The sequence below is a fragment of the Agelaius tricolor genome, unplaced genomic scaffold (genome assembly GCF_023055355.1).
Source record: "Agelaius tricolor isolate 1412-34295 unplaced genomic scaffold, bAgeTri1.0.p SCAF_3, whole genome shotgun sequence".
NCBI classification, from domain to species: domain Eukaryota; kingdom Metazoa; phylum Chordata; class Aves; order Passeriformes; family Icteridae; genus Agelaius; species Agelaius tricolor.
The window spans coordinates 22,058,050-22,084,491 of NW_027269263.1; the positions used below are offsets into that span (position 1 = coordinate 22,058,050).

Genomic DNA, 26,442 nt, shown 5'->3' on the forward strand with positions numbered 1-26,442 from the left:
AAAACTGAATATCAAGCTATTAAGTTCTTCCCACTAAAAAATACATTAGTATGAAGTAATTTCCTTTCAATTCTTCCTCTGCAAGGAAATCAAAATCCTTAGAAAAATACTCTGTATGACAGCTAACTGTTTTGAAGCCCTACTTGACTGTGCCAGTGAGAAAGTTCTTTGAACTTCCAAGTCAGCAAGTGTCACAGCATGCATTTCTTTATTTTGAAATGTCTGGAAGGCCAAAATCCTGAATAAGCCTTAGTTAAACAGACTTATTAAATCAACTCAGCCAACAAGGTCTCATATGTGCAAATCTCAGGAAGAAAGACCTTCTCTTGGCCAGCCCCACTATTCAAGGTTTTTATTAAATGACCCTGGACAGCAATCTCCTCGACAGGAGCTATGCAGAAGCAGTCAGGCTCTTTCTGCAGCCCACCCCAGAAGCTGCAGATCTGCAGGGCAGCCTTTGAGCAGAGCTCTGTGGAACACCCCCAGTCCTGGTTCTGAGACACACATTCCAGCTACCCCCAGCAGATGCTGTACTCGATACACAGCACACCATGACCTCCCCAGCCAGATTCCCCTACTTCACCAACCATGCATTTCCCCCAAATGAAATTTAGGGAAAATCTTAAGGAAACTCGGAAAACCAAAAAGGCTGAACATTGTGTTTCCTACCTAGAGGAGCAAGGTGTAGGCAGGGAATCCCCAAACAAAACAGACTGCTCATTATGCCTGCCATAAAGGTCACCATTTTGACTATTTGCAGCATCCACCTACACTCATAAGGAGTAGAAGGAGCATCCATTTCTATAACCCATCATGCTGACAGTTTTCAGATACTTGTAGATATCTCAAATTCAAGATTTCATTTGAGAATGAAAAGGAAATCCAGGAAGAACTGGCAATCTGGTGTTAGAGGACTGGTCCACACTACTGGTCCACACACCCCATGGTGAAATTAAGCATCTCCATGATCTCAGAGAGCAACTTTATCACCTTATCCAGATGTTTCTGGAGTACTGACACCACCAGAATGGTTAAGAGCTACAAATTTAACCACAGGGCATCCTCTCTGTGAAATGCAAGTAATGGTTTTCAGAAAACCCTGTGCCCAACCAAACAAGAAAATACAACCACCCTTTTTTAGTATCGTGACTATTTCACCCAGAAATTCTCTCAGGGAAATTTTTTATAGTACAAGGACTTGTGGCAACTCGTTTACAACAGAACTATGTCTGAGGAAAAACTACAGAGAAACAACTGCTCTTTTCTTCCATAAAAAGGAGGGAATAGGATTCTTTGGACAAGATTGCCATGTTAGACATAAGAAATGGAGATTCAGATGTGCTGCTCTGAGCAAAATTAGAAGACAAGTTCAGAATGCTTGCAGCCCTGATGAAGTCAAGAGGAAGCCTGGCACTGGACTTCCAGTCATATATGAACAACACTTCCATACATGTCAAAAACTGAAACAAGAGAACAAGTCTTTCAGCTCCTAATACTAGATTTCAGCAAGCATTTGGGTAGAAACTGGTAAAGCAGAAAATCTAGTCAAAGCATTGTGGTCTGCTATCTCTTTTTAGCTATCTCCAAACACAGGAAGCCAACAACATGAAACTGCTTCAGCTGATCTCAGCAGAAGAACAGATGATGCCATCTTAACACCTATCAGTGCAGCCACATCAGTGAAATAATGAAAACCATTAACGAGAACCTCAAACATTTGCCTGATGGTTTGGTTTACATACTGCCTAGCAAGTCTTAGTAACAAAGGATTCACACACCTTAGAATACAAATAAACTGAAACAGAAACAAAACAACCACAGCATCATAAATTGATCTGTATATATTTAAAATGTCACAGTTACAAATAAACACAAAACCAAACAAACCCAACAAAAGTGAACAAAATCACAACCCCACAGCCAACCTGTCAATCCTTTGTCAGAACCAGTGCACCTGTCTCCAGACCAAATAGAAGCTGCACTTAAAACTGATTGTTTAACACAGCATCTGGGCAATTTCTAGTAATCTAGCAAAAAAAGTTTACATTGAGATTTAAAAGAACTATAAACTACCAAATCCCCTTTTCCATACTTTTACAGCTCATGTATCTTAATGTATGTGCCTTTAAATTCCAAGTAAGTAGAAATCCTCCAAAATACTGTCATTTACATTGCCATTTTGGACCTGTGTTATCTCAGCAGGTGAACAAAGCTTGTATAGCCTGGAAGTAGCAACATCGTGGACTGAACCATCCAGTTCATCACAACTGTATCTGAGCTGCCTTAGTTTAAATATCTCTCCTTTCATATGGCTGTCAGCAGTGTAACAGTCTTAACATACAACAGTGGAATGAGAAAAATGAATTAAAAATGGAATTAAAAATTCAACCTAATAAATCCCACTCTGAAATGCCAGAGATTTAAATATGTATGTAAAAAAAAATTTAGGAAGAAAGTAAGAAAAATACAAGACTTCATCTTTTCTTGACTTCCCAGTTTTAAAATGGCCACATATTTAGTCTTCAGCTGGTAGGTGCACTTCAAATTGCAATTAAAATGTTTTGCATAAGAGCAATGTGTCCTGTAACTGAACATTTCATACTGAAATGGAACGTAGCTCCAGCCCAAGACAACACATGTAACAGCTTGGAGATGAAAGGCAAAACACAAGGTGAAGTCGGGGGGAGAAGACTGCAAGGTACAACTAAGAGCAGAAACGAAGGTGAAAAAAGGAAGCAGGAGGAAGAAGAAAGGTAGTAGGGGAAAAGAAAATAACAAGCCATGTAGCAACTGAGCCTGCACCACCACAAACACGGAAAGATGGGGCAAGCGTACTGCAAAGTTTCTTCAATATTCCCAGTGTTGTGTAATTTCCCTGAAACAGCCCACAGAGGAGAAGACCCTTTGCACTTACAGCCTTGATCTGTTTGGAACAATGTGTTCTTTAAAGAAAACCTTGTCAAATTGCAGGCCCTCTGCCCCAGCTGCTTTAGTCTGCAAAGTCATGTCCACACCTATTGCAATTACCCACATGAAATGATCTGTTTGTGTGTCAGATGCCCCAGGCAAGCATCAACTTGGAATGTGTGAAGGAAAAGTATTTTAATGGCAAGCACAGAACTTGTGAAAGCAGCAACTGAAAGACCTTAAAAAAAAGGGTAAAACTGAAAGTGTAAACATTCTTCTCTTTTAAGTATCTGACTGAAACCTGTCAAGTCCTGAAATAAGACATTATAACCTCTTCTAAATTTCTCTATATCAGTTACGTGGAAACTGCTTTATAGTGCATATGGAAGTGAAAACAATGAAAAGTATGCATTAAATGAATGCAACTACTCAAATTTGTGCCTTTTTCCTACTTCATATTAGAAATTGGTACTTCTAAGTGTTCTACTAACTGTAAAACTTTTGCTTAAAACTAACATTTTCAGATTTTCTTGACCATGAAAACTACTAGAAACAAAACTTTAATTTATTTGATTACATAAAATCTCTATTCATTTTTAGTAATTACACTCCAATTCAGGGTTTTCTAAAGAGAATCAGTAAAAATTACCTATGCTCACAATTTCATGCATTTTCTACTATGTATGCATAGACAACATAAGTGCTTTCTTCCAATCCCAGCCACTAAAGTCTTTTTAAGAATGGAAGAAAGTACTGAGAAAGTGATGGACTGACAAATAAGATATACTTGTGGGGATAATTGCCAGAAAAAAGCAGCAATGATACTGTTTCCTTGAGAAAGAAAGTAATTATACATTGACTTTCTAAAACCAGTGGATATCATATGGATATTAAAGAAATCTAAACAGTAAGTACAACAGAAAAGAGGTTCTTAGCGGTAATAAAAATCATGGAACCTGTCAAAAATGGATAAATACAGGGTCACCTGAACTTGACGTTACAATTAAGATTTGCAATAAAACCAATGCAAATGTTTTATAATTAGGAACTTTTTTCCTGCTATTGGAAGACTGTCATAATATCCCATATGTCATCAACTGCAATATCAAATAATTAATCCACACACTAGAAAACAATATATTAATAAAGGGAAATCAGAGAGGCATCAGCCTTGCAATAAATGAAGGGCTGTCTCTGGCATTCAAGTGATTCTTGAAGCAGTTTCCTCACCTGCCTCTAGAAAAGCAGGGACATTCAGACAGCCTAGTACCATTATATGTGTTTTTCTACTTGCAGAGAGCATTCTACAGTGTCGTAAAATACAATGGAGTAGGAGAAAGAATATTACCTTAGCTTTGCAATCCAGCAACTTTTTCAAATCATTACTGCTGCAAATTAAGTTGATTTATTTGCAATTTTGAAAAGAAAGAGAAAACTTTTTTACAGACAGCCATCCCCGTGATTTTTTTAAATTCTGATACTACAAGGAAAACACAGGTAAGGAAGGAGACAATTTAAGGACCAAAGCACATATTGGTAGGCATGATATTGAGAAAAGAAGTTATCTCCCACCATAACTGCAACTGTGAAAATTACCACAGAAAAAGTTACAACACCACAGCACATATGGGCCAATGGCAAACTACTGTAGAAAACTGGGAAAGAAACCTCTAAAGCTCAAATGGAACAGCTCAACAACATGCATATGTATTGTACCAAATGAAAAACCAAAAGCTACAACTTGGAATTTTGAAGAAAGTTCTGAATATGCACTTCTCTATTCACATATGATATACATGATTTTAAAAGTTTTGGTATTATATAACGCCACAGTTCAGTTCATCACAAAGAGATAAACAAGGTTATTGATTGTAATGCCACCTGCTTTTCATAAAGGAACATTTCAGTATGTAAGAGTGAAAAATTAACGGGAAAAAATGCAAAAACAAAAAAATACATTGCAAAGTAAAAAAAACAGTTTCAGGGTAGTAAAGATCGAAATTCTGAAGAGTATGTGTGGCACACTGACACAGTGCAGACAATTTTATTAATAGCTTCTACTGTAACAAACTAGAAAAAAATCTGGAGGTTGCAAACCAGACAATTAATGAAGCATCACACCACCACAATAATACATGACGCACCAAGGCGTTATATAATAGCAAAATCAATCTTAAATTATGGGGAGTGATGTTAAAATATGTCTTGGGAATGGAATGCATGTAGAGAGGGTGGCAATACTGTGTTTGTATGCATAATTATAAGGTTAATATTTCGTTTTGAGTCATCTGCATACAAAATTAGAGACTTCAAGCACAGTTTAAGCAGTTGTGAAAATTATTTTTTCATACATTTTTGAGCATATTTCAGCCACAGACTGTTTCAGTGTCAAATTTATCACTCCTCAACCGTTATTTTTTCCAATGCAGTAACTCCCACAAAATTGAAGTAATTATTCCAGCCTTTCAAAGATGTCGTGATAATCTACTCAACCAGGTACCAAACATATTTATCATCTCTTACCAAGACAAAAGGAGAATGATAATGTAATAAAGGAAGCAGTTTACCAAGATCAAAGTTTACACAAACAAAATTTCATAGTGCTGCAATACATGTTTTGATAGTGTGGTCGCATATTTGTGTAATACTCAAAAATACTTTTAACAGACACTTTATGTGTTGCATTCACACGATTCCTCCATTCCCCTTACCCTTTACTGATACTGTGCTAACTTCCTACCAAACAAGAACAATACAAGTGTGGAAAAAATGAATAACCAGTTATATTAACCCCTATGTATTATATACCCTCTCATTTCTTTGGTGCAAAGAGCAGATATTGGCCATCTTATTGAACAGTGAATATATTTATAATTCTTTTCAGATTAGTTTTCTGCAGCTTTTAAAAGCTATTATCCATGCCTGGAGTAATGGCATAATCAGTGAGATTGTTTTAATATCTCTCCCAAATTTTCTGGCCTCAAATGAGAAATCTGAGCCTAGAATACACAAGTATATTTACTCATTAAAAACTGCTCTCAGTAGTTAGGGGTAATATAAGTAACACAGTCACAGGGAAAGACAATCATTTTAAAAGTCACATGAGAATGGATTCACTTTAACTGTGCCCCTTAAAACAGCCATCCAATTCAGCTACATGATGTCCTGCTAACAACTTTGTAATTTAGTTTTCTAATTATTCTCAGGTAAAGGTTCCACCTCACAGATGAGAGCTAGTGGCATTTTAAACAGCCCGAACATAACCCCATGATCAGAGACAAAAGTCAAGCAGCCCATTTGACATATATAACTGTATATGTTTATTTTGAGTGATAAAACCATGAAATGCAAGGAAACATATTCATCAATAACGCTTCAACAACATAGAATTAATAGCTGCTCATAAACTGTACGCTGACATATCACTTTGTTCACATTATTTCCTAAGAGACACTCACAAAGTTTGTTACACATTGCAGAGTAATGTGATAGGAGTTATAAATATACTTTATTAATGTTTTATGGATGAATTTCCAATAGTCAGCAAGATAGCTTAAATTAAACTGTAGCTCAACCAAAGAAATCAAGGTGTGTCAGAAACAATGGGAAACGGGTAGGACACTGGTGGACTTTTATTTAATAAACTAACAGTAGCTGTAAACTGAAACGCACAGATGAAATTTAGACTAAAAAACAGGTTTACTCCTTAAGAAAATAAATTGCACATGAAGTAGGAACAGGAAAAAAAGACTCTTTACCTGACCTGGTGTTTTAATAAATGTAATTCAAACAATTCTTGAAGATTGACTTATGCCAGACATTTTCAATGCTGTTAAGATTTGTTCACTGTTACTTCATGGTACAGTGTAATAAAACTGCTTTCATAGATTCTCTCAGTATACCATAGCTATATTTATATATTATATATAATATATATAAATCCTGTATCTATAACCTGGATTTGTACTAAAATACTTTTAAACCATTCTAAAGATTTGCTATATAATTAAAAATGCCTCTGTCTCTATAACAATAACATTTGTCCCAATGCAGTAAAAATGCTTGTCATGTCTTCAAAAATGCAACTCAAGGACCCGAGGCACTGGAATGGCCACAGATAAAATGACTGGGACCAAATAACAACCCTTAAACTTCTGTGTACACAGGAAAAAGCTGAAGATGAAAGACTAATACAAGTAGTAAGGTGTCCCCTTCCACATCCCTGCAGCCACTCCTTTTGGAGCAAGAAGCAGAGAGAAAGGCTGAAAAGAAGAAAACAGTCACACAGCAAAATCATACATCCAAGCTGTATATGGAAAACTTTAGCAACTACTGAGAAGCTGTTCAGTTCAGGATAACCAGAGGTACTAGACTAAAACCACAACAAACCCAAGAACAAATTCCATTTCAAAGCATCCTTCCAATGCCTTCAGATATTCAACACTGCACAGTGGAGCACTTCACATGGTACAGAGAAGGTGCATATAAGCAAAGAAATTTTAACATACTTTAAGATACCATGCCAACTTCATATAAACAAGAAGTAATTCGAGTACCCCTTAAAGTAACAGCTGAGATTTCCAAACTTAACAGGAAAGCACAAGGAAAACAAGTCCTGTATTCACAACACTAGTACCAAAGCGGAATTATGACAATGAGATGCAAAACTAAATTTATGGAAGCATTATATAAGGAACCAGTTATTCTTCATTGTTTTCAGGGTCATCTCCATCAAAGAAAATGGAATTTAATCAATAACATAGCAGTCACGATTAATTTAGTTGACTTAGACTAAGCACTGGGGGTTTGTTGTTGTTTGGGTTTTTGGTGTTTTTTTAATTTGTTGGGATATTTTTGGTTGGGGGTTTTTGGTTGGTTTTGCTTTTTAGGGATTTTTTTGCAACTGAAATGAGACTATCTTATTTTAGGAGAAAATCTAACTAGAAAACTCAAGAAACATAGAAGACAAACTTCTTTCAAAGAATATTTCTTATATTTGGATTTTTAAAATTAATTTTAAATGATGATTGGTGATTTTGCATTAAATTTGCAGCCAAAGTATAAATCTAAATTTAGACAACAAACTATATTTAACCTGACAGGTTCACTTATAGCAGAAAAATAACGGAAAAAGACCCAAAACTTGTTACCCTGCTATTCTGAGGTTCTCTGCTGATACTGCAACTGAGGAGTACAATAATGTCCATTTTGATATAATTTATTATGTTCACACAGCATAACCTGTACTGCCATGAACAGCACTGACTTGAAACTTGACTCCCTGCTCCCTGTATCACTGTACTCACAGCCAAAATTGACTTCACAAAAGCTATAGAAGATGCATTTGGTTCATTTTTCGTAGAAATAAAACACATGTAAGAAAGATTTATTTAACACTTTAGGTGGGAGAGGAAAGAGGAGAAAGATTTTTTCAGTTCTGGAAAGTTAGAAAGATGTTCTACTAATTAGAAATCAAAGTTTACCAGAAAGCTTAGTAAATAATGATGCCAGGTCTTGTGAAGCAATAATACTTCCAGCCCAAATGAGGAATACTTTCTTATTAAAAAACAAAAAATAAAAAAATCTCCTATACAAAAACCCAGAAGGTAGTAAGAGGACACTGTATCATTGGTGCCAACAGAACTAGAACTTAACAAATGAGAATCCAAAAATACCCAATTGTAAGCCAACAGAACAGAAGTCAAGTTAGAAGCCAAATGATAATCAAAAAGAATGAGAGACATGCCAATACTGGCCTAGAGAGTCCCTTTTTCTATTTTAGTCACCAACTAGATTTGTGTTGGAGAATGAAGCCATCAGCAATTTGCTGTTGCACTAAGTCATCCAGATGCAGTAAGAACCAGAGCAGGGTATGTGGTCAGTATGACCAGAGTATGCAGCAAGAGGGAACACAGAATCATCTGGCAATATACTTTTCTTGTTCCTGGAGGATAAATGTTCAGTGCCAATATACTGGAAGAAGCAACTACCTGAGACAAAGATGGTAACATTTTTCTGGGAGAGGACAGTAATACACACCCATCCTGGTGGAAGTTTAGATTCAATTTAGAGATTAATTTTGCCAGTTTTGCCGAGTTATTAATTCCATGAATCTCTAAAATTTCGAAATCTGTGTTACCCTAAAACATCCTAGAAGAAGTTACTGCACAGTTCTCCTATATTTTGAGAACTGTTTGCCCTTTGTTTTTTCACTTTTTCTTCTTGCCATTAGAAAGGATCAGTTTCTTGACCATCTCTAATTGATTTACTTTAGGCTCGACAAAATGACCCATGCTTTCTTTCCTCTAGTCATTTATGTCATGAATTAACACTCCTACTAAGGAAGCAGGACTGTGTAGAAGTAATTTCTGTATTAACAATTACATCTGATCAACTATCTCAACATAGATGAGTTTAAAATCACTAAAGAACTTTTAAAACCTTTTAACTGTTATCACTATCCATTAGAAAATGGAGCACTGTGTTTACAATTTGGAAAATTGATGCAGTAAGTATGAATAATGGAAACAAGGTCACAAAAGTAAATATTATCAGCCAAGATAAAAACTCCAACATTCAGGCATCAAGTCCTCTGTACAGACTATAGCAGTGTCTATATTGACTATACACTATAACAGAGTGATAAATCTCATTCAAAATTTGAAAGCCTATTCCAGCAAGGAAGTTCTCCACAGAATTAAGAGTATACCATGGTCAATTTGTCCTTTCAGCTGCGACTTTTCCACTATGCTGAGAATTTCTAACCTGTGAAAATCTACAGAAAAGATAATGACAGGACCAGTTTACTGACCTGAAGACGTTAAAACCAAAAATATTTGGACGGGGTTCAGTGAGGAAGAACAAGATGTCCTTCCTGTGAATTATATATACTGGCAAAGACTAGAGTGCAAAGATGATGTGACATGTAACGAAGGGGGTTGGTGAGAGGAAATACAAAAAAATAAAAAAACTCTCTCACAAGTTAGGCACAGAGACAACACAAACACTAATTACCTGGCATTTAAGCAAGAAATTGTTTTCAGCTCTTTTGAGAATGTTTTCCCCATTTCATGCACAACCAAAGAGATCCCAATTTTAATACTACACATATCAATAATGCCCTTAGAGAACAGAATGACTGAAATCTTAAGCCAAAAATATTAAATAGGAAAGACCTGCAATGCAAATCTGCAGCTCACAGAGAAAATCAATTTAGAAGTTTTCAAAAAAAAAGGAAACAAAGGCACAGTCCTCTGGTAGGTCTGATAAGAATTTGAACAGAGGGTGACAGTGGTTAAGCAATTCCAGGTGTTTTCATGCATATGTATATATTTGTAGTGCATCTGTGTCTATTTCATTCAGCTTCTTTCTTGGTGCTCTTCAGTAATCAAGTATTTGATTTGTAAGATGCTACATTAGTGCCAGCAGTCACAAAATAGTACGATAAATAACACTCTTCACAAAATATAAAAGCCACACTCTTAGTGAAGAAGGCATATCTTCAGCTAAGTGGAAATCAATTTCTCCCTTTAATGTTTTTTAAATAACTCTGCTCAGCCACTTGGAAGAGTCCCAGCTGCCACAAAAAGTCATACAAACTCCAAGCCCTCCACACTTTAAATTTCTCCTCCATAACTGACATCTTGAGTGTGAACAGGATACCTCTTGCTGAATTAGACCATAAGGAATTTCCTTCATAGACCAAATAAAAAACCAAATCTGATAATTTTTCCATTTTAGCAATTCATCTGGAATCAGTTCTATTACAGAAGCATCAAGTCATAGGTTCTTGTTTTATCACACGCTTTATAAAGACAGGTTTGCTACAACAGCCTTGAAGGGGACCAGCAGTTAGGTTCCCACTGGTCACGCTCTTGGGAAGAAACACCTTGGATGAACTGCGGTTCAACAGGACTGGGCTTTTGTAATTCAGAGCTGGGCGTCCCTCAGGGACTAAAGCCACAGAGCTAGTGCCAGGTGGCACCACAGATTTTGTAGGGAATAAAATTTTGTTTTGTTCTAGAACAGTATGTTTTACAGAGGAGGTGGATGCACCAGATACTGATTCTTTTCTCGCTTCATTTGGGATCTTGCTATATCGATAACTGGGGGCATTGTTTTCCATTATATCTGACCAGGCCCTGTAGCGAACCTCTGCAGATCCCCAGTAGTGCCTAATAGCAGACTCAGAGCGATGGCCTGTCACTGCCATTATTTCCCTAGGCCCCAGTCCTGCTTCACAGAGTAGCTGGATGGTGGTAGTTCGGAGAGAATGATTGGTGTACCGCTGAGAGAGCCTGGCTGCCACACTTATCCTGGGCATCATGGTACCCAGGTAGTTCACACCCATTGGTTCTCTTTTGTACCACACAGGCTGTTCTTGCATTTGCTCTGACGTTAGCTTTAGAGGGTGCAGGTAAAAGGCAGGGGGCTCTGGAGGCAACTTGGACAAATAAAGTTCCAAGGAAAATACAGGACAGTTTGGGTCTCCAGGCATATCATACATTTTACCCATTTTATGAGGATCTTCTCCATTTTTGCCTTTGCCAGGATATCTAAACATAGCGTATCGACGCCCATTCTTGTCCATCTCAACCACAAATGCATCTGGAGCCAGATCTCTCAGAATTTCCCTCCCTCGCTTGGCAAAATGCAACTGCAAATCAAACCACACCTTGTTGACGAGTGCCAGGGGACTGTGCAAGCCCAGCACACCAGATTGCTTAATCTTACGCAAGTCCTCGGCAGCTATAGGAGGATGGTGGTGAGTCTCATCCTTCCCCTGCATGCGCAGCATCTTCAGCACGCTCACAAACACCATGTTTGCACTGGCAAACTCTTTGTCCTTCATTAAGCAAATCTGACGATTGTAAGGGGGCATTTTGAGATGCCGGTTTAAGCCAGCGCGCATTGACTTGTAGCTTGCCACACTGTAGGTATTTCCATCGTGATTTCTTATTGTGTAATAAAACTCTCTTAAGATATCATTGAGTTCACTTACTGGGACCAATTCAAAGCTAGGATCCTTGCCATTTTTGGCCAGCCACTGTTTTAATAGGTTAGCTGCCCAGCCAGTCTGCTTGTGGGTGTTTTTGATGCTCTTAGCATCCTCTTCCTCTTCCTCCAAGCCAAAGAGAACATCCTCAGGGAAGTTAAAATTCGTCTGTGCTGCTTCTACTGCTTCTTTATTTTCTGATGGAGTCTCTTCCTGTTTCAACTGCTTTTCGAAACAATTGATCAAAGTTGTACCATCAAATATGCCACAGGTATACGGCACACAGCGAACTACTTTATGATCTGAGAGCTGCGAAGTGTGGAGTAATACATAATATTTTGGATTTTACCTAACAAAAAGCAGGTGGCATTAACTGGGTTTTTCAAATGAATGGCATGTCAATTCCATACCTCACTAGCCAATTAAAATGCATTAGGTTCTTCTTTTTTAACCATGGCATTACACAAGCTTTAACTGATTTCACAGAAAGCAAACCTAGAACATACACTACACAACAGAAGACTGAAAACCAGAAAACATCCTATGTCTTATTTCCCTCCTTCCAGCTCATCTTCCACTGCTAAATACCATTGTCATACACAATCCGTTTCTCCATATTTTTTCCAGGTTTCAGGCTCTAACTGAAGAAAAATTCCAAAATATGCATCTTCTACTGAAAATTAAACCTTAAAACTGTACTACTGTCATCCATTATGGTACAGGATTTCCTATGTATCAATTACTGACAAGGGTTTTGAATAGCTATAATCCACAGGTATCTTTGAAAAATGAAGTTCCAAACAACCTTTCTTTATCTTAATTGAAAGATAAGAGTGAGGCATAGTTTATACTCTAAAATACTGACTACTTTTGCCAGACTACTTTCAGCAGGTGAAAACCAGAATATTGTCCAGTATATTTTCTTCTTGCTTTGAAATACAATTTAGATTAACTGTACCTTGAGACACTAATGAATTTGGAAATGCTGTCTAGAAGAAATTAATTTTATTCCTCTTAATAACATGACTTCTAATTAATAGGAAGAGTTAAGTATGAGGTGCTTTTTGGAACATCTATACACAGAAAGAAAATTATTTATGAAGAAATTTAAATAGTTTAATTTCAAACTTTAAAGTTCAAAGCAAGTCCAACAAATTTTAGACAAAAAATCCAGAAGTATTGTAAGCTATCCTTTATGAAGTAGCTATTCCTGAAGAAGGTTTCTTTTCCTTTTTTTTCCTCCCATGATATATGGCAATCAAACATTAAAATTCCAATTTTAACTTCTGGATTAGTGTAGGAATGAGAGCAGTGCGATAATTTATAAAATATTTGTATCTATATAAGTTCAAGCCATTCAGACAAAGATTGGGCAGTCTTTTCTTTGTATGCTAGCTCTGTTTTAGCAGACAACTTTTAGTCTGCTCCTGATTTACCAACTCGTCTACCTACAGAAATCCCATCAGAACACTTCTGAAAAAATTATCAGAAGCTCATGCTGTAAGTAACAGTGAATCAAAAGAAGAATAATATAAACTGAGAGGAACTAGAAAGGATGGCACAAAAGAAACTAAAATTGTTCAATTATAATCAATAATCTCCTGTGGATTGTAACTTTAGAATTTTATACAGAAACAATCAACAGCCTACCTGTGTTGTTCCCTCAGCAGGTCGCTTGTTTGACGAAGTATCTGTTGGTGGCCTGCTTGTCTGGTTTTCTGAGGGGTCAAAAAATTGTTCATTTGCAGTATCTACTCAGTACTACTTATTGCTACCCACTAGCCATATTTGAAGGCAATATTCAAAACTGTTTGACACTAAACATTCAATATGTGACATATTTTACATTTAGCCCCAGTTTTCATTATAAGTATTCAAGTTTGTTTGATGTGTTCCTTTCCTTGTAAGTTTGACAGTATATTAAAAACATTTTATGAGCAATTTCCTTGCCTGAGCACAAAGTATAACTCCAATCTCTCCTCCCCCTGTATGCATATTGATAAGCTATTCAACTAAAAATTAATAGAATTGGTAAATATTTCTGTACAAAAAATGATCTGACTGAAAAAAGGATGCTTAAAGAGACTGCAAAATATATAACTGAGGCAGGGAGACTGAGTATCTTTAGTAGCTCAGCCAACATTAAACTAGCAATTTAAAAAGCTGCTTTAATATTTGATGCAAATATATAAATTCAAATTCAGTTCTCATTCCTTCTCATTTTAATTAGAGCTCATCAGCAACAGTGCTGGCCTAAATCAGCATTTCAGTTCTGGTGAGAAAACTACTAGGGTACAGAGTAAATCTATGGAAACTGCATAAAATGAGACATTCTTTGGACACATAGGTCCTCCCTTTTTTCACTGTATCTCATCAGCCACAACCCTTTTTATGTTGTCTTAAATCACTTCTTTTTGCTTTAGAGCTAGGAGTCAATATAAAACATAAATGTCTAACTCTACAGAGCATGTATTTTAGCATAAGTAACTTAGATACAGGAAAATGAAATGCAACTAGTTCTGATGTCAAGTTTTGCTTGAGATCCTTCTAGCTTATATTGTGCCAATGAGGCTATAACTCCAACACTTATAAACCCTGAAATCCCACCTATTAAAAAAAATCCAAAATCCCACCTATTATAAACAAAAATTAAGGTATGTAAAATCAGAAGTGCAGACAACCATCAGGGCAGGACCAAAGACTGAGAAAAAGTATTTAAAAATAATTAAGCTAATTATTGTTATTTGAACATTTATTGTCTTTAGAGCCTTTATTTAAATACTGTAAATGCACACCTTTGGAACTAGGTTCATATTCAATTGCTTTTTTCTACCAATTTGTTTTAAGTGTTGTTAAAATTAAGTTACAATTATACTTTCCTTTCAGTATGCCTTTACTTAGAAAGGTAGTTCATATTATTCTGAGAGGCTGTGTTAAAATTAAATACCAAGTTCTTAATGACAGGAGTTTCTTACTTCACTCTAGGAATTATATAAATCAAACTCTAAATAAAACAAAGCTTACAAAGCCACACTGCTGACTTCAAGAGAAGTTTACTTTCAACAATGTCTGAAACAGATCTGTCATAGAGATTATTTTGATCTTGAAAATTTCAACAGAAATGCAACCTAGAAGAACTATCTCTATAAAACACATTAAGAAACAATTTCCCACAGAGTGCAGTTTTATGTTTCCCTGTGATCCGTATCCTCCTCTGCCAGTGCCAACATTCAAGCATAACTTACCAGTCTTGGGTGCTGCAATGGTGGGTGGTTCAGTAGGAGCTGTACTATTAAATGCAGGGAGAGGAAGCTTCATCTGTAGGGGCGCTCGACTGGCAGTCGCATTATAAAGTCCTGGAGTACCCACTGTGGGCAAAGAAGTCCTTGTGGTCTGGGCAACAGGATGTGAAGTAGGAACAGCCTGTACTGCCAACGTTGTGCCTACTGACCCAGCACTGGCTGTAGAGTTCCTTAGAATACCAGGACTGGGCACAAGTGGGATGTTATTTGGTTTAGTTGTGTTAGTTGATGCCAAAGACACTGTCGTTTTGGTAAGGCTACCAACTGTAGACGAGTTTTGTACAGATATGAATTCAACGTTGCCTGAGGGCTGGTTAGAGACCAAAGTCCCTGTGTGGCCTTGCAGAAGCTGAGTCTGGGATGACACTGCCACAGGTACATGCAGGATTACAGGCAAGGACTGCAATGAGACAGACACTGACTGAGTGCTGCCAGTGGGCACTGTGTTAGTGCCTACAACTGTAGCCGTGTTAGCTGTGGGAAGCACTGCTGTTGTCAAAGAGCTGGTGGAGGACACTGGAGTCTGAAGCTTAGGATGTCCACTGACAACTGCTGGAGAAGCAGCAAGACTGGAAGCAGGCACTACACATAAAAAATAAATAAAAAAATTAAGCATTTGAAACAAGTGGGAAGTTTCACTGCAACACAACAAATGGAAGCAATTTATGATGAGGGCAGTGAGTCACTGGAACTGGCTGTCCACAGTGACTGGGAACACCCTAGCATTTTAAGTGCTCAGCGTCAGGCTGGACAGGGCTTTGAGCAACTTGATGGTGTGAAAAATGGCCTGACCTATGGTGGGAAGGGTGGACTAGATGATCTTTAAAGGTCCCTTCCAACCCAAGTACTTCTATGATTCTATGAAAAAAGTGGTGTATAATTACTTCTTTTTGCAAATAAAGGCTATAGGTACATTTTTCTGTTGTACACTCTCATGTTCAATGGCCTGGTTAAAGACACAGTGAATACTGATTTTCTGTTTATAAGAAATATCAGGAAAAAAGATATATAAAGAATTATGACACAGGCTAGAAGAAAGCTCCAACATTTAGCTGCTGAAAACATAAAATACAGCATTTTAAGCACCCATTATAGAAATAGCAGAGCAACTGGTGCTCCACAAAACACAAGAAAAGAAAAACTATTTCAGCTATGACTAGCTTGTCTTGTATAGGTAGAACCTTGTATCCAGAAGATTCTACCAAAACCAAGTCTTAATGTGTCAGAGAAGATACTGACTTTTATGTCACAAAATTTCAGGATTAATTCTAAAGATCAGGAGCAAAACATGCTACTGAAAGCCAGTACATACAAACTGTAAGATAATCCTGTGGGAAAGATTCAGCATTTGATATTAAACTATTTTTACAACCAAGGACCGCAAACTATAATGAATAAATTAATGGTGAGTTTGAGTCTATATTCCCTATAAAATTTTAATCTAGAAATTCCATTTTTCAACATGACTCCTTTAAGAAATGTGCTTTATAATTGCTGTTTAGTTTCCAATTCAATTTCTATAGTCATTAAGTAGAGAGAAGGGTATCATCAGCATCCTATTATGACCAAGTACAAAAAAGGGCCTGAGACACATCTCAGTTTTTGACAGCCAATTTTGCTGCCATACCCAGCATGCAGTCTACTGAAGGATCTAATTTACCACAAGTTCTGCTTGGCCAAATCAACACCTTTTTTTCCATACCTGGTAAGCATACTAAACAAATATAAACAGGGAATGCACTAGACAACTAAAAATAATGATTTTTTTAGGTCAGAAAAAAGGAGTAAAATCAGTTTTGCTCTGTTTGGTTAGTTACTTCTTTAATGGAAAGCAACAGAACTTTTAAGAAGTGTGTTTATAGTCCATAGGGAGTTTCTTACCTGGATTCGCAGGGGCTTGAAAAGTTGCTGGTGTGCTCTCTCCTACATTCCTCTTTGACTCCAGCATCTGCCTTACTGTGCCAGCATTTCTAAGGAACAAAGTTGGAGTTAGCATTTCTCAAAAAGCCACATAAGGTATATTTATGAACAGTACAATGGTGAAAAAATCCCTAATTTTACAGCTGTTCTCTTCTTTGAGATTTATTTTTTCAAAACTCACTTTTGCTTCTCAGGCAAATTAACTTTGGCTATTTCCCAAATAAAAAGAAGTATGGAATTATTTATAAATTTTCAAGTCCTTGCACCATAAGAATTTTCCTGTTCTTGAAATTAAACTTCCACTATTATCTGTAATTTTTTAAACACTGAAACTGATGCTAAATACCGTCTAGATTTAACCAAGAATGGGTTCAATTCTGTTAATTTAAGACTTCTGTAAAAGCAAATCAAATTTTACAAGTGAAGAGCAATGAGGGAAAAGGAGAAAACACTTGAATTAAAAAAAGGAAGTACAGAGAGTATCTGAAGTGTCCTATTGTGCATTTTAACACAGTCCCATGATGTGCTTTGCTTACCGATACGTGGCATTGTTTACATTTGCAGGGTCGGGTGCTGCTTTCCCTGGAGATACAGGTGCATTTGCCACATTCTACACAGAATGAGAGAGAGAGAGAGGCCATAACAGAACAACTCTAAGGCAGCTTGCAAACTTATATTTTCATTCTATTTCATATCCATTCACTGCTGTGCGAGTGATTCATTTTCTGAAGTCAACACTGCAGGAGAATTTGACATAATTTACAACTACACAAAATCTCCTTGGTCCTACTGCCTCCCTCTCCTATATCCTGTCTTCTTCCCTCTCTCATCTCTCACAATCACAGTAGTGGGATGCACTTTTATTTACATGGTACTCTTCATACTGAAGGAAATTTGATTCAGTTATATACAGCTTAAGGCGTTTTCACACTAAAAACAGCTAAAGAAGGTTCTGTATAATTCAGAATTACATAACAGATGTTAAGATTTCTTTAACTAAACCTGACAAACCCAATTGTTAATATCATTGAATAAACAAGTCACATCTTTCTGCATATAAATTTTCTTTGTTTTACAACACAAGGTTTAGGCTAACTCAGAAAAAACCCCCAGACCCCAACAAATCTAGTTCTTACTTCCTGTCTCTTCTTCAAGTCCTCCTTGGCTGCTCCAACGCGCTTTGTCAATCTTGCAATTTTAGCCTAAACAGGAAGAAGGCGAAAACAAACAAAACCATAAATCCCCAAGAACCATCAAAGAAATTTTATAAACTAAAAGATATATAACTAAGACATAGTTAAACCAAATGCTATTTTCATATCAGGGAAATAATTCTTCCTTGAAATCCAGTACAACTATGTTATTTTCAACTATATTATAGCAGAAAGACAAATGTATGCATCACAGTCAAGGTATCTTAGAGAAAGGTTTAATTATTTTCCTTCCTATTCACAACTCTACAAACTGAATCCATCTGGCATATTCACACAAAACTACATACATGAAAGCCTTATATGATGTTATTCCTTTGACACTTTAGCTGATGGCGAAAGACACTGGTGAACAAGTATATTGAAAGCATCTTAGAAAGCACTTAAGAAGTCAACATAAATTGTCTTTGGCAACAAGAGTTGTATAGTGGGAAGTGATCTGGCAAACTCCATGTTTCTTTTCATAAAAAAGTAAAATGGCCTTATTGCTTGAATTTGTAATGAGATAAGCTTTTAATTGTCCTGTCAGTTCAAAATTCTTTTTTGTGATGTTCTTCATGTCACCACTATGCACATATTTTCTATAAATAATGCAGGAAAGCATACTGCATTCAACACTAGCTATTTGTCTCCTTGCTAGAACATCAACTATTTGCACTCTGGGGAAACATGTGATGTAGGATGTTCCAAGTCCAGCGCTACTGTCCTCTCCTTTCTGCATGTTCCCATTTTTAAGCAACTTTCCAGCTTCATAAAGACCTTAGATATTTTCATACTTGGAATTTTTTTGAAAATGCCTAAATGGAACAGAAGAGTGGAAAAGCAATCTACTAACAGCTAATGAATCGGTTTGCCACATGGAAGATACCCTTTGGAGTTTCTGTATGATTAACTGGTTGCTTCCCTCCTTCTGAGCAGGAAAATAGTTTCACAACTCAAAAGGAACATTAGTATTTGCTGCTCCCCCCACCACCTCCTCCCCTTGCAGAGTCACAATGGTTTCCCTACTGGCAACTCTAGGAACCTTACTACTAAACATGAGGAACTTATTTTTGGATTTGACCTTAGTATGGAGCTGAACACAAACACTCACCTGCATTTCAGTAAGCACAGTTTTATGCCTCTTGTTGCATTCTACTTTCTCCATTCGGGTTTTCAAGTCTGCCAGAGTCTTGTCAAATACCGCACACTGTAAAGCGGTAAGTTTTTCTTCTAACAGTCTCTGGATAATCTGCAAAATTGTTATATAAAAAATACAACAATGCAATCCCAGACTTTGGGGGACTACCTATAAAAATATTCTCAACTCTTAATAAATATCTTGCTATAAACAGAACAATGACAACTGTTGTACCCTGTCAATCAAATCTACAGTCAGCAATAAGCATGTGGTTGCACAGATAAGTTTTGACATCATTTTGGAAAATACAAATGGTTTTCAATTAATTCAACAAATTAACTTCCTTGCAGTATAAGAAGGGTATAAAATCTTACTATATATAAAAAGAACCTTAACAACAGAAGGTATTCTTTTAAAGTGCAGTGCTTAGTTGTTCTTCTTACTTTTCTATTTTTGAGAGGGACATTGGCATTCAAAGAACAGAAACTTAAAACATTCAACAAAAAATTTTTCTGAGATATATTTTCTCCTAGCAAAAATTCAGTGTTGCCTTCCTTGCAGAAGCTAAAAACGTAAGAAGACTGGTTTTCACAAAGTTTACTTGACAGAAGTTATTATTTAATGTTCTTCTCCCATCTATACCTACTGCACTCTAAAAAGTTTTCATAGGAAATAAAACTAAATAAGCCACTAATGTGGTTCAGTTTTTGCCATCCTAAATTAATGAAGTTACAACACATGCTAGCTAATGAACTAACAGAAGAACAGCACAATTTTCTTTTCTTCATGACCACAGGTTCCTTATACAGCAATAGTGCAATCAGGCTATTAACTCTACAAAAATCTGCAAAATGCCAGGTGGATTACACTCTGCTTTGGAGACTGCCTTGTTTTAAAAGCTAGGCACAGAATAAAGTGCATCACATATAACTCATCATGGTGAAATACAACCTTTACTAACATTTTACATCTAGAGTCACATGAGACTTCAAGTATTTTATACATTTCAAATATAACTCCTGCAGCATAGTCTTCAAATGGTATTTGGTCTCTTCTTAAAAGGAGGGCTATGTAGAACTTTATATGAATTAAGCACCTTTGTTATTTGAATAACATCCAATGTTCAACCACAAAAAAGAGAAAATGTTGGAGGACATAGAGTGTGTGCAGAAGGACTGCTAATTCAAAGATGTAACACAAGTGACAGGCATGTTTTTATGTACTTTGCTCTGCACCTCTATTTTACCTTTTGTAATTTTAGGTCAACATCCTTTCTGGCTGTAATTTTGACTTGGAGTTCTGCTTCATAATCTTCTCCCATGTACCGACGATGTTTAGAATGAACATTGTCCATGTCCTCAGATTTGGAACGCTTTCTCTTTGATGCTTCATCTGGAACAATTAGAGAAAACTGCTCATGAGGAACTCCTGAAAAAACAGGTATCTTCAGAATGCCATAATTACCATGAAGTTGTTCTCAGTTTAAGCTTTTGCATAGTAAACCAGTAGGAATGCCTTTGGAAGAACATGCTTGATGACATCAAAGTACAAAACCAGTCCTTCTGGTATCTGTACATTACTGCCCTGTCAGTGAGTTCTGCTTTGTGATTCACCCAGTCACTGCCCCAAATGCAAAATGGTTCTACTACCACCAGTCCTCTCTCCAGAGCCTCCCTCCAGTTCATCCTGCTCCTATCAGCACCATCCTGTAATGAAACATGGCTTCTGAGAAATAAAAGAAAACCTTCTTCTGAAACAGGAATCCTCTTCTCAGAATTCCAGCCAAATAAAACTACATCTCATTTAACTATGCCAGCAATTAACTGTATTTACTTGCCATGAAGTTTTAACTTGTACCTCCAACACGTGATTGAAAAACCATTCAAACTTTTTCTTCCACTTCTTGGTTAAGATGGAAAGTAAAAAAACGAACAAAAGAACAGGCTCAAAACAGACCTAGATTGTTATTAAAAAGAACTTTTACAATGATGAAGCACAAAAGAACCAAAGAGACCTCAGTCACTCCTCCAGCTCCTGGCACTGTGTCCAGAAGGTTCTTGAGGACAAAGAGGGACAGCTGCTTTTAAAAAATCTTCAGATTTACATAACAAGGACCCAGGGAACTACAGGATTATCAGCTTTACTTAAATCCCTGGGAACATGATGGAACAAGTAAATCTAGATAGAAATCATCTCAAGGCCTATCAAGAAGGAGATGATGGGGAATTGAATGGATTTATCAAAGGGGAAATCAGGCACCATCAGCCTGATAGCCTGCTACCTAGCTTGGTGGATGAGAGGAGAGCATCTTTAATAATGCTTCTGACACCCAAACCATCTTCAAATTCTTGATATATGGCCCAGATAATTTTACTGGCTCAACTATTGGGCTCCAGGAGCTATGATTATTGGCACACAGTCCAGCTGGAGCTCAGTAATGCACGCTAGCAGATGCCACTGGTACCAACACCACCATCTTCATTCATGACCTAGAAAATGGGGTAAGAAGATATCTGCAGCCACTTGCAGGTGATAAAAAACTGGAAGGAGTGATTTGTACACTCCTAAGTAGTTATGCTGCCATTCAGTCACACTGACAAACTGGAGAAATGGGCAAGCAAGAACCTCATGAAGTTTAAGAAAAGGAGATGCCCAAGCGCTACACTTGGATAGCAATTAGTACAGGTTGGGAATTCACTGGCTGGAAAACCCCTTTTCAGAAAAGGCCCTGGTGGTCTCCATGTACATAAAGTTGATCACGGGCCAGCAATGTGCCCTGTTGACAAAGAAGGCCAACAACATTCTTGGCTGCCTGAGAATGAGTACTGACAGCAGGCTGAGGGAGGTTAGAGGTTCCCCTCTAACCAGGGAATGTGAGCCTGAAGCTTGAGTCTTTTGTCCAGTTCTGGGTTTCTAAATACAAAAAAATATGTGAGCATACTGGAGAGAGTGCAGTGTAGAGCCACCAAGATGTTTTTGAGATAGGAGCATTCATCAAGAGCTGGAATTGTTCAACTGAAGAAGGCCACTGGGGGAGATTTTATTGTGTGTGAATTACCAGACAGGTGGAGAATAACCAGAGCAAGACTCTTAGTGAGTAGCAGTGACAGGACAAGAGAAATGGATGCAAACTGAAATATAAGAACTTCCACTCAAACATTTAAAAACTTTTTTACTGTAAGGGTGGTCAAACACTGGGATCAGAACATGGGAAATTTGTGGAATCTTAGCCAGTAGAAATACTCAAAACCTGTCAGGACATAGTTCTGGGCAAACTGCTTTCTAATTGACCTGGTTTTTAACAGGGGCATTGGACTAGATAATCATCACAAGTCCCTTCCAAACTTTATGATTTTGTGCTTCTAAAACATACAACACAGTGAAACACAATGGTTTTAACATTACATACTTTTCTCTATTTGTATCTCTTCTTCTTTGTGGGCCTCTTCTCCTTCCTTATCTTCACATTCCTTTTTTCTCTCCCCCTCCACCTCTTCTATAAACAGAAGAAAAAAATCCACACTTTCTCAGATGTACAAAAGTCTTGTAACAGTCCTATTTTGACTAATGAATGTAAAAAACATGAAAAATAAACCATGTGAGGGAAGGCAAGAGAAATAATCATGACAAAGAAGGAATGCAGATATGAAAAAATAAGGGAATACCCTCAAAACAAAAATTTGAACTATCATGTAACACATTAAGACTCACTTTTGAATTTGCTTAACATTTTAACCAGAATTACCAAACTGCAATTATGACTGAAACATGTTTCAGTTACTTCTGAAACATAATGATATGTTTTTAATGCAGCTGAAGTTCTCAACAATTTATTTCAGCTTATTTTCCCACTTAGGGACAAAGCATAAAAATTTCAGTAACAAAATACTAAAATACTAATATGTTTCTTTATTTACAATTGGCAACTGCAACCATAATCTTAATGGTAGGAAAGGCCTAGATTTAGGTTAACAAATATGAATTTTAATTTGAAGTTTCTTGCTAATACAAAGTATCACAACTTAGGACTAACCATTTAAAAATATTGAGTTTAGGAAATGCTTAAAAGAAGAAAAACCTGAAGCCACCAAACATACAAAGATAAAAATGGTAGCACTTCCTGAAAAATTTTATTATATGTACCATGAGCTTCCATTATGTGTTTTGTACAAATGTGAATGAAACAAGCTTCCATTATGTGTTTCTATTGCTTTTAAGATTACAGTAAAATCTATCCAGAATATAAGAGCAAGTAAGCACTCTTATGCACATCTTGATCTGTACACTTCATTTTCCTGTATTCATTTTGTTATTTACAGGAGAGTTTACCAGCTTTTCTAAGGAAAGTTCTGGTTGCAAAGGTGTGCTTGATGCTCTCTTAACATAAGTCTCCCTTCTATTATGAAGAACATTTAAATGACTTAAAACAAGTTACCCAATAAATCAGAAAAAGGAGGAGTCAAAACCCAAAAACCTGGCTCTACGGGATTTTCATTTTTCTTATAAATGTAAAAATAATATTCATAATACAAATTCTTCAATCCAAATATGATTTACTTTTAAGGTAATAAATTAGCATAATGCCTATGCCAACTGCTTCTTAAGCATCATAGATAAACCTCATGTATTTAATTGCTATGAATAAAATAGGACTCATTTACCTATGAATCTAAAGGAGAATTGCTAAATTTAAGACAACTTTTCCCACAAGTCAGAGATTTTAATATTCCGCTGAAAGACACAAATATTCGTGGAAAGATACACATACCTAGAATGTCTTTAAAACATGTTACAAGCTTCAAAGCTGAGGTCTTATTTTTCAAAAAACTTTGTATATATATATATATAATTTTTTTTTGCCCCAAAAAACCTCTATATAGAGGACAAGTAATTTCAGGGATGAGAAAGCCCTTTCCTTACTAACTTCCATTACTATGAACAAAACTGTCATTTAACTATAAGTGGTTTCAACATGATGCACAGCAGAACTCTCTAGCTGAGGAGAAGATTTTACAACTGGCTATCAGCTTAGTTTCCACTGCTAAGCTGTGATCTCATTATCTTGATGCTAGACAAGCAGAAGCTATGAATGCAACCTTGTCGGTCTCCTATGAGCTTGGTGTATCATAGTAAAGCTTTCCTGTTTCCTAGTTGATTCAAATAATTTTTCACTTGATTTCTTCAACTGCCATTTTATCAAGGTTTTCTCAAAAGCACCTACTATAATACTGAAATATTTTTATTGAGTGGCAAGTCAGTTCTACCTTCTGATAAAGTTATGAGTTTTGTACTCATGTGCACCACTTTGTAGATAACCACTATGAATTTCACCTGCCACGTTTGTTTCTCAGTCAATCAGCATTGTAAAATTCTTCTCCAGTTCTTCATAGCAGCAAACTGTGACATCACTAGTTACCATTCATTTTAGGCTATTTATTAATTCTGTCATACAGCACAGTCTCAGGAACTAGTCTCTGGAACTAGTCTCTGGAACTCTGAATTTATTTTTTATTCTTCAGCTGATTATTTCCTCCACAAGGACTTTGTTTTACTGTTTCATTTCCAAAATTTCTTGATAAGAAATCATTTGTGTTGGGACATCCAAGATAATTCACATCAGGGCTTCCTTGTCACAAGCTTGTTTCCTTACACAAAAAGCTCCAAGGCTTTCTGATAGATGGTCTTTCATTAAAAAAATCTGTGACAACTTAGCTATTATAGTTACTAATTCCACTTGGGAAAGACATTCCATTAATCTGTACATTTGAATCCAGTCTTCTAGTACCATTTTTTCATTGTTGTTTAGCCATGTTGGCTTTTATCTGGACTTGTTGAAATCTTGCTTCTTAACTGAGCAGTTTGCACCTGTTTCTCCAATATAGCTTCTTGAAATGATCTCCATACAGTCTCCACAGTTTTAACTTTCCCAGACCCTTTCCAAAAGTTACTCTTTATAAGGTAACTCTACCTGTTTTCTCATAAAACTGTTTTCTGCCTATGCAACCTCTCTGCTATTATCTTTGTGGCTGGTTAAGGCAGAACATTGCAGTGACCAATTTTCATTTCATGAACAGTCTCAGTTTACAGCCACACAACTGTAAGAGTCATAAGCTGTTACTAGCCAAAAAATAAAACAACTAGTCAAAAGAATTTGTCTTGTCACCGGAATTTAGAATCTTAAAAATCTATTGCTGGATACATTAATTTTAAGCTTCTGCAAACTATAGTACAGTATTTAATATTCACTTCAGTCTTTTTACTCCATAGCAAATTCCTCTGTGATCTCAGAGTGTTTTCTCATTGGGTAAGATGAAAAAAGTAAACTTAATGGCTTCAATGAGAGAACTCAAACTGCAGTGAGAACAAAGATAACCAATTTATTTGTACTGTTTATTTCATAAAAGGGACTAGTAACACTACGATTTTGACACAACTACACACAACTTTCTTTCCCCCTACTTCCCCCACCTCCAATAGTTCCTGGAAGACTTTCAGTGCAGAACAATGGTATCACTTTTTCAATCTCATTGACAACAGCTAATGCCTAAATAAGCATATAAATAAAAGCTATATAGGGGCAAGGTGGGGGGGAAGGTGCTGGGGAGAAGAGGGCGATGAAAAAAACCCAACAAAATAATTCCATCTCCAAGATAATCTGAAACATCTCTCTTAATTACATATAAAAGAACACTGTCAACTTATTTGTAAACTATTCATCTGTTTTATTTTCAGAAGTGCAATAGTACAACAATGACTGTCCATTATCAAAAAGAAAAAAGCTTACAAAACTGTATTAAACAGTATACTACAAAGGACATCCATTGAGTTTAACTTAGAAAAAATGTTCTGCTAACTACATGAAGAGATTCCACACTTAACATCTAAAAGCATCAATCAGTTGCCATAGTCAAAGAAAACTTAGATAAAAACCACTGAGTTAAATGAATAAAAGCTATATAATATAAAAACAGTACATGATATGCATTT

General features: G+C 36.5%; 1 protein-coding gene across 13 annotated transcripts in view; it reads right to left on the reverse strand.

The window, feature by feature from the left end:
• Window positions 1-26,442, reverse strand: part of ATF7IP (activating transcription factor 7 interacting protein) — an 82,605-nt gene that overhangs the window by 17,719 nt on the left and 38,444 nt on the right. For 9 of the 13 annotated variants that reach the window (XM_071423088.1, XM_071423078.1, XM_071423080.1 and 6 more), the window contains 9 exons: window positions 22,865-22,951; window positions 20,702-20,847; window positions 19,429-19,566; window positions 18,261-18,326; window positions 17,661-17,734; window positions 17,086-17,174; window positions 15,148-15,786; window positions 13,553-13,620; window positions 11,909-12,127 (listed from right to left, as the gene is read on the reverse strand). In XM_071423088.1, the coding sequence (XP_071279189.1) occupies window positions 11,909-12,127; window positions 13,553-13,620; window positions 15,148-15,786; window positions 17,086-17,174; window positions 17,661-17,734; window positions 18,261-18,326; window positions 19,429-19,566; window positions 20,702-20,847; window positions 22,865-22,951 (1,526 nt within the window). The remainder of the gene's footprint in view (window positions 1-11,908; window positions 12,128-13,552; window positions 13,621-15,147; window positions 15,787-17,085; window positions 17,175-17,660; window positions 17,735-18,260; window positions 18,327-19,428; window positions 19,567-20,701; window positions 20,848-22,864; window positions 22,952-26,442) is intronic. The other 4 variants (XM_071423092.1, XM_071423091.1, XM_071423087.1 and 1 more) reach the window with 3 other exon arrangements.